This window comes from Papio anubis, chromosome 17 (genome assembly GCF_008728515.1).
Source record: "Papio anubis isolate 15944 chromosome 17, Panubis1.0, whole genome shotgun sequence".
NCBI lineage: Eukaryota > Metazoa > Chordata > Mammalia > Primates > Cercopithecidae > Papio > Papio anubis.
Window position 1 is genome coordinate 33,402,130 of NC_044992.1, and position 19,009 is coordinate 33,421,138.

General features: G+C 42.2%; 2 protein-coding genes across 5 annotated transcripts in view; one reads left to right on the top strand and one right to left on the bottom strand.

Moving 5' to 3' along the window:
• Positions 1–19,009, bottom strand: part of PRR11 (proline rich 11) — an 88,739-nt gene that overhangs the window by 44,039 nt on the left and 25,691 nt on the right. Inside the window, exon 1 of one of the 2 annotated variants that reach the window (XM_009190377.4) lies at positions 39–406. The exons of the other annotated variant lie outside the window; for it this stretch is intronic. The gene's annotated coding sequence lies outside the window, so the exon portion shown is untranslated. Of the gene's footprint in view, positions 1–38; positions 407–19,009 lie in introns of those variants that run through there. 2 annotated transcript variants of the gene reach the window in all.
• Positions 553–19,009, top strand: part of SKA2 (spindle and kinetochore associated complex subunit 2) — a 41,762-nt gene continuing 23,305 nt past the window's right edge. For all 3 annotated transcript variants that reach the window (XM_009190379.3, XM_003912831.3, XM_009190380.4), the window contains exon 1: positions 553–712. In XM_009190379.3, coding sequence (XP_009188643.1) covers positions 680–712 — 33 coding nt within the window. In that variant the 5' untranslated portion in view covers positions 553–679. The remainder of the gene's footprint in view (positions 713–19,009) is intronic.

Sequence of the window (19,009 nt, forward strand, 5' to 3'; positions counted from 1 at the left end):
AGCTCAGATAACAAAGACATAATCGTTCCAGCACTTACTAGTCTAAGAGCCGGGGCAGTCGATGGAGTCCGGGCTGTGGCCTCTCCCACGCCATAAAGAAAAATTCAAAATTAAATCCTTGTCAAGGAGAGACCAATCGTAGACACGGTCTCTGCACGATTCGCTCTTTACATAGCGTAGGAGCACAGCCCGGCTTGTGATTGGCTGAGATAGACAGAGCTCCAGCCAATCAGAGCTGAGGCGCTTCTGGTATGAATAAGGGGAAGGCGGGAGAGAAGGGGAAGGAAAGCAGGAGCGGAAAGAAGGTGTGTTACGTCCCCTCTGCCGTCGGTGGAAGCTCTGGTGTGATTGGTTGGCTCTTCTTCCGATTGCACCAATCTCAAGCTCTTCTCTGCAGAGCCCTAACTATAAAATTGAAAGTAGAGAGCAGGGGGCAGCCAATGGAAAAAAAAATGTGCACAGCAGCCAATCCTCCTGCGGCGTTTTGTGTCTTTGCCCAACAGGAAAATGTGTCTCATGCAGAGGGGCGTTACCCAGTCTCCAATGGGCGGGAGCTGGTGGAACGGAGGAACCAATGGGTGCGAGACGTTGAGTGACAGCTGTCCAATGGAGGCCCTCCGTGCTAGTACGGCTTGCGGCTTAAGCGCCGCCGCGGTCTGAGGAATGTCAACTATTCAACATGGAGGCGGAGGTCGATAAGCTGGAACTGATGGTGAGTGCAAAGTGAAGGAGATCTACTGTGTAGTTTATTTTTCCCCCACGGCCTCGAAGGTGGGGCACAATTTGGAGTCGCCGGAAACTCCGGGCGGCGGAGGCTGGACCAGAGTCGAGTTCCCTCCTCCTGCACCAAAGGGAGCCGCCACCGTCTGGTGTCTAAACCGCCGCGGGGAAGGGGTTACATCCGGGAAACTCGTCAGGGAAATGGCGGGAGATGCTGAGGGTGCGGGGCCTTTGGAATTCCTTGTTCCTTGGCCTCACCTTTACACCCCTTACGGAACTGCGCCCGGTGCATACCGCATTCTGTGTTTGTACCAAAAAAGATGTGAATGGAACGGTCCCTAAGCGTCCCAAGAAGGGAGGGGTGGTTCACACTCCAAGAAAGGGGAACGGAGGGTGGGGTGGGGAATAAACCGACGGGGGCGAGGAGAAATCCCTGTAGGGCCGACCCGCCCACGTTTTAAAAGGCGGGCCGAGAAAGTCTGAGAAAGGATGCTAGACTTGTATGCACAACTTCCTAACGGCCAAGGAAGCATCTAGACCCATTTCTGTTTGGTCCGGGGGTGGCAAACCTTGGGTGAGGGAAGAGGTGTGAGCGAAGGGGATCGGAACCGCGAGCTCCTCTCCTGGAGCGCGGGCGGGATTGAGACAGGAAAGGCATCCTGCTCTTGAGTTGTGCACTTTCATTCATCTGTGAAAGTAGAGAATGGGTGCGAAGAACCGCAAAGTACTCCCGTTGTTGCTGGCGTATTTGGCCTGCTCGGGGGCGCCCAGCTGAGGGGCTGTCCTTCTAGTTTTCTTTAAGGATCCGTCCTTCACTTGTTCTCTTTATTCCCTCCCTCCCATTCTTAGATTTCCAGCTTGATCGCCCGCGCTTTTTTCCTCTTAGTTCCCTTGTTATGTCTTCAGCCCTTTTCGTCCAGCATTATCTTTTTTTTTTTCTTTTTTCTTTTTTTTTCCAGGTTGGGCTGCTTTCCTTAAAAACCTGGACTTTGGAGGAAGCGCCTGCCACTGAGCTCCTGTTTTTTTTTGTTTGTTTGCTTGTCTGTTAAATAAGATTGGCCGGGCGCAGTGGCTCATGCCTCTAATCCCAGCACTTTGGGAAGCCGAGGCGGGCGGATCATGAGGTCAAGAGATCGAGACTCTCCTGGCCAACATGGTGAAACTCTGTCTATACTAAAAATACAAAAATTAGCTGGGTGTGGTGGCACGCGCCTGTAGTCCCAGCTACTCGGGAGGCTGAGGCAGGAGGATCGCTTCAACCTGGGAGACGGAGGTTGCATTGAGCCGAGATCGCGTCACTGTACTCTGGCCTGGCGACAGAGTAAGACTCCGTCTCAAAAAAAAAAAAATTAAGTTTAAAAAAAGTAAAAAACTTATTTATTCGTTTGTAATCCGTCCTTCCTTCCCACGCCATTCCCTGGCATTATAGCTTAGGTATTTGTGCCTGCCCTGCTTTCTCCAAGCTGAATCTTGGGCCTCTAACTTCTTCCTTGGAAAGGATGGGTGGTGATCCTGGAAGAAACCACCCACCCCCCATTCCCACTCCAGAAAAACAGGCCTTGATATATCTTATTTTCTTCTGATGTTCAAATGAATTGGAGTGCCTCATATACAAATTTAATTTGAAGGCTTTCAATTACTTTTAGCATTTTGTGTTTAAATTTTCTTTGTGCAGTGTGTGTGGGATTGGAGAAGTGTAGGGAGAAATGGGAGGGAAGAAGGAATAATTTCCTGCAGATTTTCAGACCTGTAATAATGAACTTTTAGTTCTAAGTTTTATTATTTTTATAATTCTTTTTAAAAACAAAATGTTAAGCATTGTAATTTGATTCTGTCAACAGGCTTAAATGTTAAGACTATCTTGCCCTTCTCCCATTCTGAATTCTTCCCTACTGATACAGATATTTCTGCCTAAATTCGTAATTCATTTCTGCTAAATGATGCTAATTCTGCTTTTAACAGGTTGTTTGCTTCTCAAGTTGGCTGTTTTTAATTTTTAAACTTGTCCGGCTTTTGCAATAGAGTCAGTGTTCTCACAGGACTTCTTTAGATTGAACAAATTCTCTTTTAAGTGAACAATGATGAAGTAAACATTTTGAAAAAGTAGGTTTTAGAAAATTATAAGGTAGCCAGACATTTAAACTTTTAGATATTGTTTGAATGATGAGGTAGTATTTAAATTATATTTGAAGACAGGAAACAAAGAAATGAGGGTTTTTTCCTTTCTTACATCCTTGCAAGTAAATTAGTGGTAGCTTTTTTTTTCCCTTTCAGATTATTAGTTTGTTTCCATAATTATTAGGGTTTAGAAATGAATTTTTATCATGGCTTTAATTATTACTGCTTTATATTGACTAAATAATAAAAGACAGTGCATCTCATCTTCAGATTTACCATGCACTTCTAGAAAAAAATGTTATACTTGTGGACCAGTTTATTTTATAAGGTTTTAAGCATAAATGATTTCCTGTGCTATCTTCTGATTTTTGGTTTTACATCAGTTAAATAAAGGATTTGTCAAGGAACTAGCATTGACTATTTAATTTGTGAAAAGAGAATGCATAATATTTAATTTGAAAAGAAAGTGTTTATCCTAATTTTGTTGATACCTTTAATTTTTTTCATATTTTTCTTGTTTGTAACAACTTCCAATTCAGAAAGTTAAACACTTATCTTTTAAACAATTGTCTTTAAAACCTGAAACTTGACTACCAGCGTTAAATATTCTAATATTTTAGTTACGTGGCCCAGGATTTGACACCAAGACACTTAAATTTCAGCTGTCCTTTGTATGAATCCATTTCCTTAGTAGGCTCAATCCGACTAAGTAGTTGAACTGGACTGTTTAAAGTGAGGTTGGTGAAAATTATGAAAATATATTTTTGCATCAATCAACGTTACTAATGGGGGAATAAGCTTATTGTAGGCCAATCTTTGTTTTCTGACTTTTTCCCCTTCACTTATTGATAGGGTGGGATTTGTTTAGCTTCGTTCTTTCCTTCTTTCTTCGTGGTACTACTAGTGACTGTACACAAAAGGTAATGCAGTGTGATACTATGATACTATTTCTGTTTCTGGGTTTACATCTGACTTCTGATTGGGTTCTTATCCGTTAAAAAAGTTAGAATGTTAATTAGCTTGGAACTAAGGAAACTTGTTACTTAAATCTCAGTCCCACCTCCCCCTATCATTATTTTCTCTTTGATATTTCTAAGTTTGAAGGAAATGGAGATGCTTTCTGCCCATATTTAAGATTTCAGGAGTTAACTGAAATTTTGAAATCCCCTTGGATAGTATTCAGTTAGATAGAGTTAATGTTCTATTTACAGCACATTGATTCCCTTCTGTTGTTATAATAGCCCTTAGTAAACTCGAGATAAAAAGCTGTAAGATGGTAAGTGCTTTTGTGTTTTCTTTGTATAGTGGTTTAGATTCCAGAGTGGTAAGAATGAGTATGTAGAGATTGAGAAATTTATTATTTTACTTTTCATTTGTTTTCTTTGATACTTGTATTCAAAGGGCTTGTTTTATGTGGTGGTTAATCAGTAAATTGCCTTGAAAGAAGGAGCTAACCAACATCTCTGCAGAGAACAAAAATATTTTTCACAACTTTGTCTTAGTAGTAATTATAACTGGTTTTGTTAATAACAATCCTAAAGTATTAACAATACCCATTCTAATTACTATTAAGGCTTAGGGCATATTTACAAAATTCCTTTCTACATCTATGCATGTTTCTGTTTGAATGTTAATTTGTATATTAGTCATCAATAAGCAACATCACTTTGATATTTAAGTCTTATCCTTTTTTTAAAAAACATTGATATAAATGTTTTTTGGTTTTGGATGTTTTTGTGTCCAAAATGGCAACCCTACTTTAAATTCTTTTCACACTGAAGCTTCAACTGATGCAAGATGCTTTTGTGTTCCTTTCCTACTTATTACTGCTAACGAATGCTCTGACTTTATTGCACTACTGTACTTTACAGCTAGCAGTGCAATAGTATTGTCAAAGCATCTGAAAGCAGGATGCACGCCAGAATTTTGATTCTTACCTTACATCTTCCTTCAGTATCAGGAAATAATTTACCACAACCTTTGTTGCTGAAAACTATAATGTTGTTACTAACAGTGTATCTTTTAGAAAGTCATAATTTGGAAAAAAAACCTTTTAACTAATTAAAAACTTACTATTTTACTGCATTATGAAACACATCTAGAGAATTTTTTTATATCTAAGTTGTTATGGTTTGTCTAAATGAGTAATACTTTATAATTTATTGCTTTCTGTTACATATTTGTATAGGTTCTTTCAAACTTTAGGTTTTATTTGAGTTTTATGATGAATTGGTAGTGATGAAAACAATTTCTGCTCTATATTTTTCTTGCAGTTACTTGCCCCAAGTCATCTTTTTTGTTGTTGTTTTTTCCAGAGACAGAGTCTTGCTCTGTTGCCCAGGCTGGAGCGCAGTGGCCCACTCATGCCTCACTGCAGCCGCCTCCTCCTGGGCTTAGGCAATCCTCCCTCCTCAGCCTCCTGAGTAGCTGGGACCACAGGCGTGTCCTAGCATGCCTGGCTAATATTTTCTTGAAATTTTTTGTGGAGACAGGGTCTCACTGTATTGCTGAGGTTGGTCTTGAACCCCTGGGCTCAAACAGTCCTCTTGCCTTGGCCTCCCAGAGTGCTGGGATTATAAGTGTGAGCCATTGTGCCTAGTCCTCCAAATGTTAATTGGTGTTAATTTTGTGTATTGTCTAGGAAATGCTTGAATTTAGAACCTAAGAGTGCTTGTTTTACAGTTTATTCTTATGAGATATAATAGTGTGGATTCATCACTTTTAAAAAATAATGAATTGTATTGAGATACAATTATATAAAATAAAAGTAAGTAAGCTATTCGTTAAGCAAAGCCTAAGTCTTACTGTGTTGCCCAGGCTGGAGGGCAGTGACTATTCACAGGGCAATCATAATGCAGCACAGCCTAGAACTCCTGGCTTCAAGCAATCCTCCCACTTCAGCCTCCTGAGTAGCTTTGACTACAAGGGTGTGGCATGCCCAGTGAACTGATGAGTTTTGACAAATGTATACAGTCATGTAACCACCACCACAGCCACGATATAGAACATTTCTGTTACTTTACAAAAAACTCCTTTGTGGCCAGGCACAGTGGTGCACCTGTAGACCCAGCTACTCCGGTGGCTGAGGTGGGAAGATCACTCGAGCCCAGTAGTTCTAGACCAGACTGAGCAACAGAGTGAGACCCCTACATTCCTTTGTGCCTCTTTGTGGTCAACCTCTTCTTCCCCAACTCCCTGGCAACCACTGATCTCTAGTTTAACTTTTCCTAGAATTTCATATAAATGGAATCATACATTATACAGTCTTTTGTGTCTGGCTTCTTGCACTTAGCATAATGCTTGGAGATTCATCCATGTTGTATGTATTCATAGTTGGACAGTTTTTATTGCTGAGTAGTATTCATTGTATAGAATATCACAAACTCTATCTACCAACTTATGGACATGGGGTCATTTCCACATTTTGCATATTATGAATAAAATGGCTATGGTTGGTCTCGAACTCTTGAGCTCAAGTGATCCTCCTGTGTTGCCCTCCCAAATGTCTTTAATTTTTTTTAACAATATTTTTTTCTTTTTCTTCAGACACAGGGTCTCATGCTGTCACCCAGGCTGGAGTGCGGTGGTGTGATTATAGCTTACTGTAACATCAAACTCCTAGGCTCAAGCAGTCCCACCTCAGCTTCCTGAGTAGCTGGAACTACAGGTGTGCATCACCATGCCCGGCTAGTTTAAAAATTTTTTTGTAGAGATGAAGTCTCACTATGTTGCCAGGCTGGTCTCTAACTCCTGGGCTCAAATGATCTTCCCACTTCAGCCTCCCAAAATGCTGGGTTCTGGGAGTGAGCCACCGTGAGTATGTCTTTGTGTGGACATAATGTTTTCATTTCTCTGGGGTAAATACTGAAATGGGATTTCTGGTAGCATGATAAGTGTATCTTTGTGGAGGGGAAAAAAGTATGCTTGATCTTATAAGCAACTGCTAAAATATTTTTCAAAGTGGCTGTACTATTTTGCATTCCCAAAGCTATTGATTAGGGTTCTAGTTTTTCCATAACTTTATCAACACTTGGTATTAGGTTGATGCAAAAATATCAGTTTTAATTTTAACCCTTCTAACAGGTGTGTGGTGGTGCCCCATTATAGTTTCAGTTTGCATTTCCTTAACTAATGACATTGAACCTTTTTTCATATGCTTATTTGTAGTTGGTATATCTCTTTAGTGAAATGTCCTACAATCTTTTGCCTATTTTCTTTTCTTTCTTTTTTTTGAGACAGGGTCTTGTTCTATTACCCAGGTTGCAGTAGAGTGGTGATCATAGCTTACTGCAGCCTTGACCTCCCAAGATTCAGATGATACTCTCCCGCCTCAGCCTTCCAAGTAGGTGAGACCACAGGCACGTGCCACCACTCCCAGCTAATTAAAAAAAATTTTTTTGTACTAGTCTGGGCAACATGGCCAAACCCCTCCTCTCCACAAAAAAATAGAAAAATTACCTGGGTGTGGTGGCGCAAGACTGTAGTGCCACATACTTGAGAGGCTGAGATGAGAGGATCACCTGAGCCTGAGGAGGTTAAAGCTGCAGTGAGCCGTGATTGTGCCACTGCACTCCAGCCTATTGACAGTGACACCTTATCTCAAAAAAAAAAAAATTTATTTTTTTAGAGATGGGTTCTTGCTATGTTGCGTTGCTCAGGCTGGTCTCAAACTTCTGGGCTCAAGCCATCCTCCCACCTCAGCCTTCCAAAGTACTAGAACTACAGGAGTGAGCCACTGTGCACGGTAGAGAATAGTTATCTTAACAATATTGAGCCCTCTGGTGCACAAACATATCTTTCCATTTATTAGGTCTCTAAAATTTTCTTTCGACAGTTTTGCAGTTTTCAGTGTATAGGTCTGCTTATAATTTTTTAAAATTAAAAATTTTTTTTTTTTTTTGGCCAGGCGTGGTGGCTTACACCTGTAATCCTAGCACTTTGGGAGGCCGAGGTGGGCAATTTACCTGAGGTCAGGAGCTCAAGACCAGCCTGGCCAACATGGTGAAACCCCATCTCTACTAAAAATACAAAAAATTCACCTAGCGCAGTGGCGTGTCCCTGTAATCCCAGCTACTTGGGAGGCTAAGGCAGGAGAATTGCTTGAACCTGGGAGGCGGAGGTTGCAGTGAGCCAAGATCGCGTCACCGCACTCCAGCCTGGGCAACAGAGTGAGACTTCGTCTCAAAAAAAAAAAAATTTTTTTTCTTAAAAAAATATTTAATAGTCTTTTCAGTGTGATTTCTACTAGTGCTTTTAAAAATAGACCAAAGACCAGGCATGGTGACTCACATCTGTAATCCCAACACTTTGGGAGGCTGAGGCAGAAGGATCACTTGAATCCAGTAGTGCAAGACCAGCCTGGGCAACATAGCCAGACTCCATCTCTAAAAAAAAAGTAGATCAAGAACAATTACAACATGGGTTCTAAATGCATTGAATTTCAGAAGAAAGTAAGCTATTTGTTAAGCAAAAGTCCTTTAAAAATGGTTGGGAAAATACAGATACCAGAGGGAAGAAAGATACCTAAAATGTTAGGCATGAACTCAAGGACATCATTTGTAGAGAATGAAGAATATAAATCCTCATCATAAAGCCATTTTATTCCAAATTTGTGTGTGTGTATGCGTGTGTGTGTGTGTGATACATAAAATTTCTTTCTTAATTACCAGCCCTAGCCTTAAGTGCAGCTGCTTTCCTCTTTAGCTTTTAATTACAAATTACAATTTCTTACTGTTCTCTGGTGGGCTGTTAGAGCAGTGGGTAGGATTATTTTTTTTTTTTCCTTTTAATAACCTAGAGGAGGGGCAAAGGGGTTCATCTGAGGATTTTTTTTTTTTTTTTTGAGATGGAGTTTTGCTCTTGTTGCCCAGGCTGGGGTGCAGTGGTGTGATCTCAGCTCACTGCCACCTCCACCTCCCAGGTTCAAGCGATTCTCCTGCCTCAGCCTCCCTAGTAGCTGGGATTACAGGCATGTGCCACCACGCCCATCTCAAAAAAAAAAAAAAAAAAAAGAAAAAAAGACTATCCCAGATCGGCCAGGTACAGTGGCTCAGGCCTGTAATGCCAGCGCTCTGGGAGGCCGAGATGAGAGGATTGCTTGAGCTCAGGAGTTTGAGACCAGCCTGGGCAACATAACAAGACCTCGTCTCTACTAAAAATAAAAGTAAAAACATTAGCTGGGTGTGGTGGCAGGTGCCTGTAGTCCCCACCTACTTGGGAGGCTGTGGCAGGAGGATCATTAGAGCTCGGAAGATCAAGACTGCAATGAGCTATGATTGTGCTGCCACTGCACTCCACCCTGGATTACAGAATAAGACCCTGTCTCAAAAACAAAAACAAAGAAAGAAACAGTATCCCAGATAAGTAAAATAACTAGTCTTAGATTTTATAAGCTCGTCCTTCTAATTCATCTCAATATATAACATTTTTAAAGTTAGAACCAGTCCTTGATTCAAGTTCAATATTTTAATTCTCATTTTATTATTTATTTATTTTTTTGAGACAGAGTCTCACTCCGTCACTCAGGTTGGAGTGCAGTGGCACCATCTTGGCTCACTGCAACCTCCGCCTCCTGGGTTCAAGCTATTTGCCTGCCTCAGCCTCCCGAGTAGCTGGGATTGCAAGCGTGCACCACCACGCCCAGCTAATTTTTGTATTTTTAGTAGTGATGGGGTTTCACAATGTTGGCCGGGCTGGTCTCAAACTCCTAGCCTCATGTGTTCCGCCCACCTTAGCCTCTCAAAAGTGCTGGGATTACAGGCATGAGCCACCGCGCCTGGCGTAGTCTCATTTTATAAATAAGGAAATAATCTTAGCCAATTTTTGCTAAGGTTTCATCTAGTGATTTAGTGACTGCAAAATAAATTTAACTTTTTAAGACATTTTTGTCAGTAAATGTGAGAGCTGTAGTTTTACAAATCCTTTCTCTCCCCACCTAATTTGCCTAATTGTAGATAGAAGTACTTCCTACTTTGTTTCATTATGTATTTCCTTTTTTTCTTTTGAGATAGGGTCTCCCTCTGTCACCCAGGCTGGTATGCAGTGGCTCAATCACGGCTTACTGCAACCTTGACCTCTCGGGCCCAAGTGATCATCCCACCTCAGCCTCACGAGTAGTTGACACCACAAGTATACACCGTGATGCCTGGCTAGTTTAAAAAAGTTTTTTAGAGACGTGGTTTCCCTTTGTTGCCCAGACTGGTCTCCAACTCCTAGACTCAAATGATCCTTCTACCTTGGCCTCCCAAAGCATTGGGATTATAGGCTTGAGCTACCATGCCTGGCCTTATTAAGTGTTTCTAGGTCGGACTAGTAACAGAGGCTAAAGGTATTAAGAAACTTATCTGGGAGACAAAGATAAATACATTGATTAATGTATCTGTGATTAAGTACACAGATACATTAAATACAGATGACATGGTGGGAAAAGTAGATACTAGATATTATGGGGGAACATTGGAAAGAGGAAATTAACCTGGGAAAGGTTTCTTCTTAGAGGTGAGATATAATCTGAGACTTGAAAGATGAGTAGGGATTAGCCAACTGAAGGAGAGGGCAAATATTCCAGGCAGAGGAAATAGTATATGTGAACATCCAGAGATAAGCGTTTATTGTACCAGTGGGGGAAACTGCAAGGGTTACAGTATACTGTTGAGAGGGAGAACTAGGAGTTTTGAGAAAGTAAGATCGATATTCTAGCTATTAAGTTTTCTTACCGTACTGTTTTTCTTTATTACATTTGTGAACTTTTTTTCCCAATTTTTTTATTGTGTTAAAATACATGTAACATAATGTTTATGATCTCAACCATTTTAAGTGGTATTAAATACATTCATAATGTTGTGCAACCATCACCATCATCCATCTCCATAACTTTTACATTTTTTAAAACTGAAACTCTCGGCTGGGTGTGGTGGCTCACACCTGTAATCCCAGCACTTTGGGAGGCCAAGGTGGGTGGATCATCTGTGGTCAGGAGTTCCAGACCAGCCTGGGCAACATGGTGAAACCCTGTCTCTACTAAAAATACAAAAAATTAGCTGGGTGTGGTGGCATGTACCTGTAATCCCAACTACTCGGGAGATTGAAGCAGGAGAATTGCTTGAACCCGGGAGGCAGAGGATGCAGTGTCGCCCTCTAACCTGGGAACCTGGGCGACAGAGTGAGACACCATCTCAAAAAATAAAAAAAGAAACTCTATACTCATTATACAATTACTCTTTTCCCCTCCCCTCAGTGTCTAGCAACTACCATTCTACTATCTGTCTCTATGATTTAGACTACTCTAAATACCTCATTTAAATGAAATCATACAGTATTTGTCTTTATGATTGGCTTATTTCATTCAGCAAAATGTTCTCAAGATTCATCTGTTTTTCTGTTGTAGCATATTGCAGATTTCCTTCAATTTTTAAGGCAGAATAAGATTCCGTTGTATGTATATACCACATTTTACTCATCTATCCATCTCTCTATGGACACTCGTGTTGTTTCCTTGTTTTAGCTATTGTGAATAATGCTGCTATTAAAATGGGTGTACACATATCTCTTTAAGACCCTGTTTTTAGTTGTTTTAGGTGTATACCCAGAAGTGGAATTGACAGATAATACGGTAATTCTATTTTTAGTTTTTTGAGGAACCACTGTACTGTTTTCCATAACAGCTATACCATTTTACACATCAGCAGTGGACAAGGGTTCCAGTTTCTCCACATCCTCTCCAACACTTGTCTTTTTTTTTTTTTTTTTTTTTTTTTTTTTATGGTGACTATCCTAATGACTGTGAGTTGGTTCTTAAACATTTTTTTCCCTTAAGAGGGAGTCTCGCTCTGTCATCAGGCTGGAGTGCAGTGGCGCGATCTCGGCTTACTGCAACCTTGGCCTCTGAGGTTCAAGCGATTCTCCTGACTCAGCCTCCCGAGTAGCTGGGACTACAGGCGTGTGCCACCAAGCCTGGCTAATTTTTGTATTTTTAGTAGAGATGGGGTTTCACGATGTTGGCCAGGATGGTCTCAATCTCTTGACATCATGATCTGCCCGCCCCAGCCTCCTAAAGTGCTGGCATTACAGACATGAGCCACTGTGCCCGCACTCCTAAACATTTTTAATCATTTTAAATTCATATTCTATAGTTATCATGAACCTATATTCCTTAATTTAAAACATTTACATATAAACATCCAGTTAAAGTTTTGGGGCTGGGCGTGGTGACTCACGCCTGTAATCGCAGCACTTTGGGAACCTGAGGCGGGAGGATCACCTGAGGTCGGGAGTTTGAGAAAAATACAAAAATTATGCCAGGAGCAGTGGCTCATGCCTGTAATCCCAGCACTTTTGGAGGCCAAGGTGGGCGGATCACCTGAGGTCAGGAGCTCGAGACCAGCCTGGCCAGCATGGTGAAACCCTGTCTCTACTTAAAATACAAAAAAATTAGCTGGGCATGGTGGTGCATGTCTGTAATCCCAGCTACTCGAGAGGCTGAGGCAGGAGAATCGCTTGAACTCCAGAGGCGAAGGTTGCAGTGAACTGAGATGGCGCTTTTGCACTCCAGCGTGGACAGCAGAGTAAGACTCTGACTCAAATAGAAAAAACCAAAAAACAACGAAAATTAGCCGGGTATGGTGGTAGGGGCCTGTAATCTCAGCTACTTGGGAGGCTGAGGCAGGAGAATTGCTTGAACCTGGGAGGCGGAGGTTGCCGTGAGCTGAGATCGTACCACTGTACTCCAGCCTGGGTGACAGAGTGAGACTCTGTCTCAAAAAAAAAAGAAAAAAGTTTTGGATAAAATACAGGGAAATTTAACAACTCTTGATTAAAACCATTATATATTGATTATGCTACACTTGTTATTGCTCTATTTATTTACTACAAGATACCATAAATAAGAGAGACATCTTTTAAAAATAAACCTGGCTGGGCATAGTGGCTCACACCTATAATCCTAGCACTTTGGGAGGCCGAGGCAGGAGGATTGTTTGATTCCAGGAGTTCAGGACCAGCCTTGGGCCACATAGTGAGACACTGTCTCTCTCTCTTTTTTTTTTGTTTTGAGATGGGGTTACGCTGTTGTTGCCCAGGCTAGAGTGCAGTGGCACAATCTTGGCTCACTGCAACCTCTGCCTCGCAAGTTCAAGCGATTCTCCTGCCTCAGCCTCCCGAGTAGCTGGGATTATAGGTGCCCACCACCACGCCTGGCTAATTTTTGTATTTTTAGTAGAGATAGGATTTCACCACATTGGCCAGGCTGGCCTTGAACTTCTGACCTCAAGTGATCCACCCACCTTGGCCTCCCAGAGTGCTGGTATTACAGGCATGAGCCACTGCACCCAGCCCTGTCTCTTTTTAAAAAAATATTAAAAAACAAAAATTAAAAAAAAAATACATATATAAGGCCGGGCGCGGTGGCTCAAGCCTGTAATCCCAGCACTTTGGGAGGCCGAGATGGGCGGATCACGAGGTCAGGAGATCGAGACCATCCTGGCTAACACAGTGAAACCCCGTCTCTACTAAAAAATACAAAAAATTAGCCGGGCGAGGTGGCGGGCGCCTGTAGTCCCAGCTACTCGGGAGGCTGAGGCAGGAGAATGGCGTGAACCCGGGAGGTGGAGCCTGCAGTGAGCTGAGATCCGGCCACTGCACTCCAGCCTGGGCGACAGAGCGAGACTCCATCTCAAAAAAAAAAAACAAAACAAAACAAAACATATATAGGCTGGGCATGGGGACTCAACGCGTGTAATCCTAGCACTTCGGGAGGCTGAGGTGGGTAGATCACCTGAGGTCGAGAGTTCGAGACCAGCCTGACCAAGATAGAGAAACTCCATCTCTACTAAAAATACAAAATAAACTGGGTGTGGTGGCACATGCCTGTAATCCCAGCTACTTGGGAGGCTGAGGCAGGAGAATCGCTTGAACCCGGGATGCAGAGGTTGTGAACCGAGATCATATCATTGCACTCTATCCTGGGCAACAAGAGCAAAACGCCATCTCAAAACAAAACGAGACAAAACAAACAATCATATATAAACTAAATAATTTATCTGAATATGCTTGCAATAACACCATCCCTGTCATTTACATGTACTACCTGATTTTTCTCAAAGAAAATAGAAGTATTGTAGTAAAGTGAATAATTCACCCCATTTCTTTACTTCTGCCTGTATCCACATGTTTGTCATGATTTCATGGTGGGCAGAGTACATTTTTCTCCTCTTGATGTGCTTTAGCCAATGGCATATGGGTAGAATTGACAGTGTGCAGCTCTGAACTTGGGCCTTTAAGAGACCTTGAATCTTTCTGCTTAATCTTATGTTTCCTCTAGCTTCATGAGAATACCTCATGGGTTCAAAGAGGGTGAGAGACACCAGTAGCAAAGGTCCTACCAGGCATCCTCCAGAATTGCTGTGTGAAGCAAAGCCGCCAAATTCAGCCTAGCCTAGAGTACCTGAACCGGTTCAATGTGCAGGTCCATGAAAATAAATGATCAGTTTTTAAGCCACTGAGTTTCTTGGTATCATGTGCCATAATTTTGAAGTATGTCTAGGCTCTCTCTCTTTTTTTTTTTTTCTTCTTCTTGAAACAAGGTCTTGTTCTGTTACCCCGGTTGGAGTGCAGTGATGTGATCACCACTCAATCCAGCCTGGACCTCCCGAGCTCAAGCCATCCTCCTACTTCAGCCTCCTGCGTAGCTGGGACTATAGGTGCATGCCACGACACTGGCTAGTTTTTGTATTTTTTGTAGAGATGAGGTTTCACCATGTTGTCTAGGCTGGTCTTGAACTCCTGGGCTCAAGTGATCTACCTGCCTCAGCCTCCCAAAGTGCTAAGATTACAGGCCTGAGCCACTGTGCACAGCCGTGGCTGTCATTTGAATTACAGAATTTATCTATTTGTTTATTTATTTAGAGACAGAGTCTTACTCTGTTGCCAGGCTGGAATGCAGTGGCGTGATCTCGGCACATTGCAACGTCTGCTTCCCGGGTTCAAGTGATTTCCTGCCTCAGCCTCCCTAGTAACTGGGACTACAGGCACACACCAGTGTAATACACCCAGCCAATTTTTGTGTTTTTAGTAGAAACGGGGTTTCACCATGTTAGCCAGGATAGTCTCAATCTCTTGACCTCGTGATCCACCTGCCTTGGCATCCCCAAGTGCTGGGATTACAGGCATGTGCCACCATGCCTGGCCGAATTACATAAATTATTTAAGGCTTGGATCTGTGGCTCACACCTGTAATCCTAGCAGTTTGGGAGGCAGAGGCAGGAGGATCACTTAAAGTCAGGAGTTCGAGACCAGCCTGGGCAACAAAACGAGACTCTGTCTCTACAAAGAAAAAAAAAAGTTGAGTAGACTACTTTGACTGATAAAACTAGCCTTTTAGGCTGGGCGCGGTGGCTCACGCCTGTAATCCCAGCACTTTGGGAGGCCGAGGTGGGCGGATCACAAGGTCAGGAGATCGAGATCATCCTGGCTAATACAGTGAAACCCGTCTCTACTAAAAAATACAAAATAAATAAATAAATAAATAAATTAGCTGGCTGTGGTGGCGGGTGCCTGTAGTCCTAGCTACTTGGGAGGCTGAGGCAGGAGAATGGCTTGAACCCAGGAGGCGGAGCTTGCAGTGAGCCGAGATTGCGCCACTGCACTCCAACCTGGGTGACTGAGCGAGTCTGTCTCAAATAAGTAAGTAAATAAAAAAAATAAATAAAACTAGCCTTTTAGAGGCAGGGGCTCATGTATATATCCTAGCAATTGTTCCATGAAAACCTGCAGATTGGGCCAGGAGCAGTGGCTCACACCTGTAATCCCAGCACTTTGGGAGGCTGAGGCGGGCAGATCACCTGAGGTCAGGAGTTCGAGACCAGCCTGGCCAACATGATGAAACCCCATCTCTACTAAAAATACAAAAATTAGCCAGGCATGGTGGTGCGTGCCTGTAATACCAGCTACTCAGGAGGCTAAGGCAGGAGAATTGCTTGAACCAGGGAGGCAGAGGTTGCAGTGAGCTGAGATCGCACCATTGTACTCCAGCCTGGGGGACAAGAGCGAGACTGCGTCTCAAAAAAAAAAAAAAAAAAAGCCTGCAGATTGGGAACTGATGAACCTGAAGCCCTTGCCCACTTTCATCCCCTCTGGTTGCCAGTTGCTTGAAATAACACGTCTGTGACCTGGTGTTAGGGCATATTACTGCTTATCTGTTTTGAACAAGCATAGTCATGCATTTGTTCTGTTTGGAAGAGAGAATGAGTAATAGTCAGTACTCTCTCCAGCAGAAAAAGGCAAAAACCAATTTTGATTGTGGAGACATGAAATAAGTGGTCCTTTGCTTGCTGGGAACTTGAAATATTTCCCTTAAAACGTGTTTTAAAGAGTAGTTGGGTTCCCAGGTTCATTTGTTCTTTCAAATGAATGAATGCTTGTTCTTTCATCTATTCCCTTTTGTCACTGCACATTAGGCTGTATATTAAAAACTAAGGATACAAAAAAGAAGAGATTTCTTGCCAGGAAGATGTTTGAAACCATGTCGTGACATTACCATGTAAATATGTGTTTAAAATATAATACAGAAGATGGTAAACCAAAGCCATGAACAAAGTAAAAGGAGAGTAGATAAAGGTGATTCTAAATGTACACCAAAGAGAAGATAATGTACAAAAGTAGATTCTGGCGGGGTGTGGTGGCTCACACCTGTAATCCTAGGACTTTGGGAGGCCAAGGCGGGGGGATTGTGTGAGCTCAGGATTTCGAGACTAGCCTGGGCTCATGAACTCATCTCAAAAATAAAAAAAATTAAAAATAAAAATAAAAGTAGGTTTTTTGAGTATAGCCTAATTAGTTCCATTAAGATGCTTAATTCTCCCTTAAAATGTTTCTATGGAAAATGCATTTCTTTTTTTTTTTTGAGTCGGAGTCTCGCTGTGTCGCACAGGCTGGAGTGCAGTGGTGCGATCTTGGCTCACTGCAAGCTCCGCCTCCCGGGTTCACGCCATTCTCCTGCTTCAGCCTCCCAAGTATCTGGGACTACAGGCACCCGCCACCACGCCTGGCTAATTTTTTGTATTTTAAGTAGAGACGGGGTTTCACTGTGTTAGCCAGGATGGTCTCCATCTCCTGACCTCATGATCTGCCCACCTCGGCCTCCCAAAGTGCTGGGATTACAGGCGTAGCCACTGCACCTAGCCGGAAAATGCATTTCTTTTTTTTTTTTTTTTTTTTTTTGAGACGGAGTCTCTCTGTGTCGCCCAGGCTGGAGTGCAGTGGCCGGATCTCAGCTCATTGCAAGCTCCGCCTCCCGGGTTTACGCCATTCTCCTGCCTCAGCCTCCCGAGTAGCTGGGACTACAGGCGCCCACCACCTCGCCCGGCTAGTTTTTTTTTTTTGTATCTTTTAGTAGAGACGGGGTTTCACCGTGTTAGCCAGGATGGTCTCGAACTCCTGACCTCGTGATCCGCCCGTCTCGGCCTCCCAAAGTGCTGGGATTACAGGCTTGAGCCACCGCGCCCGGCCCGGAAAATGCATTTCTAAGCCTATTTAGTGAGTCCAGAACACACCTGTCTACCAACTCTTCTCTCTATGCCTAGCCCACCATAGGTGAGCCTGAAATACTTTTTTTCACTTTATGTAATTTAATGCTGTTGAGAAAAGGTCTCTCACAAGAGGATATGTTGGGAGCTTTAAGGGCAATGGTCCTTTGTAGGAGAGCATACTGTGGCAATGATAATCTATGGGTTGTTTGGGGACCACACAGTATATTGTGACAAACACAACATATTCTTTTTTCCTTGCTGCCTAATAGTTGAGTAATATGGAATACCTTGTGCCACTTACTGAAAGCCTTAAACTGGTTATATTAAAAACTAGTACAGGCTGGGTGTGGTGGCTCATGCCTGTAATCCCAGCACTTCGGGAGGCCAAAGCGGGCAGATCACTTGAGCTCAGGAGGTCAAGACTAGTCTGGGCAAAATGGTGAAACCCCATCTCTACCAAAAATACAAAAAATTAGCCAGGTGTTGTGTCGTGTGCCTGTAGTTCCAGCTACTTGGGAGGCTGAGGCATAGGAATACCTTGAGCCTGGAAGGCAGAGGTTGCAGTGAGCAGAGATTGCACCCCTGCCCTCCAGCCTAGCCAACAGAGTGAGACACTGTCTCAAAAAACAACAAACAAACAAAACAACTGATTGAGCATCCCTAATCCAAAATTCCACAATCTGAAATGCTCCAAAATCCAAAATTCACTGGACCATTTCAGATTTTGAATTTTCAGATTATGGATGCTCAACCATAATTATAATGCAAATATTGCAAAATAGGGGCAAAAATCAGAAATCTAATTGGCAGAATGTAACCTGGTTTCCCTTGGGGTGCTTTCATGATTTCCATAGACTTTTTTTCAGCTAAATCTTGTATTTTATATACCACTTTTCAGATCAGTATAAAACTTTTCCCCTTTATTTTTATTACTGATGTTAGAGAAAACTGGTTTCTGAAATATGAATGTCTTTGGCTTTACAAAAATCACTAGTTTTATTTTAAATATTCCAGTGTCCCTAAAAAGTTAAACAATAACCTCACTGATTTACAAGGCTTCCAGGAGGCTGATTTATAACTGAAAGGTCTGTGAATGATGTTTATCAGTATCAATTTGCACTATTAATCAGACACTCATGAGTTTTAGATTATCATAATTGCTTAGTAAATTTCTGCCATCTAACAAAAAAATTCTGTTTATCACCAGATCCTAGAACCCTATCAATATTGTCTCTGCTGTGTAAATAGTTCTGAGTAGTGCAATATTGCTTATAGGGTTTTGGTGTTTGGGAAGAACAATGGGCAGGCTGCAGAAACTATGTAGCTGAAACAAGCAAAAGCCATCTTTGTTTAGGAAGAAAACAAGGAACTAGATTTCACTATAAACATTAAAATCTGAGGCTTAAATGTAAATTTTTAATTTATTAGAAGAAGGTAACATTTTTCTTTTTTACAAATGGGTTTATTTGTAGTATAAAGAAATAACGGAGTTTTAGTATTGAAAAGGATCTTAGATTCCAACTCATTTGATAGGAGAGACCCAGAGAAATGAGGGACTTAACCTAGGGCCACATAGCTGGTTAGTGATACTAGGACTAGACTTTCTACCATGTACCCCAATTCTTTTATTTTTCTGTACCATACTACCA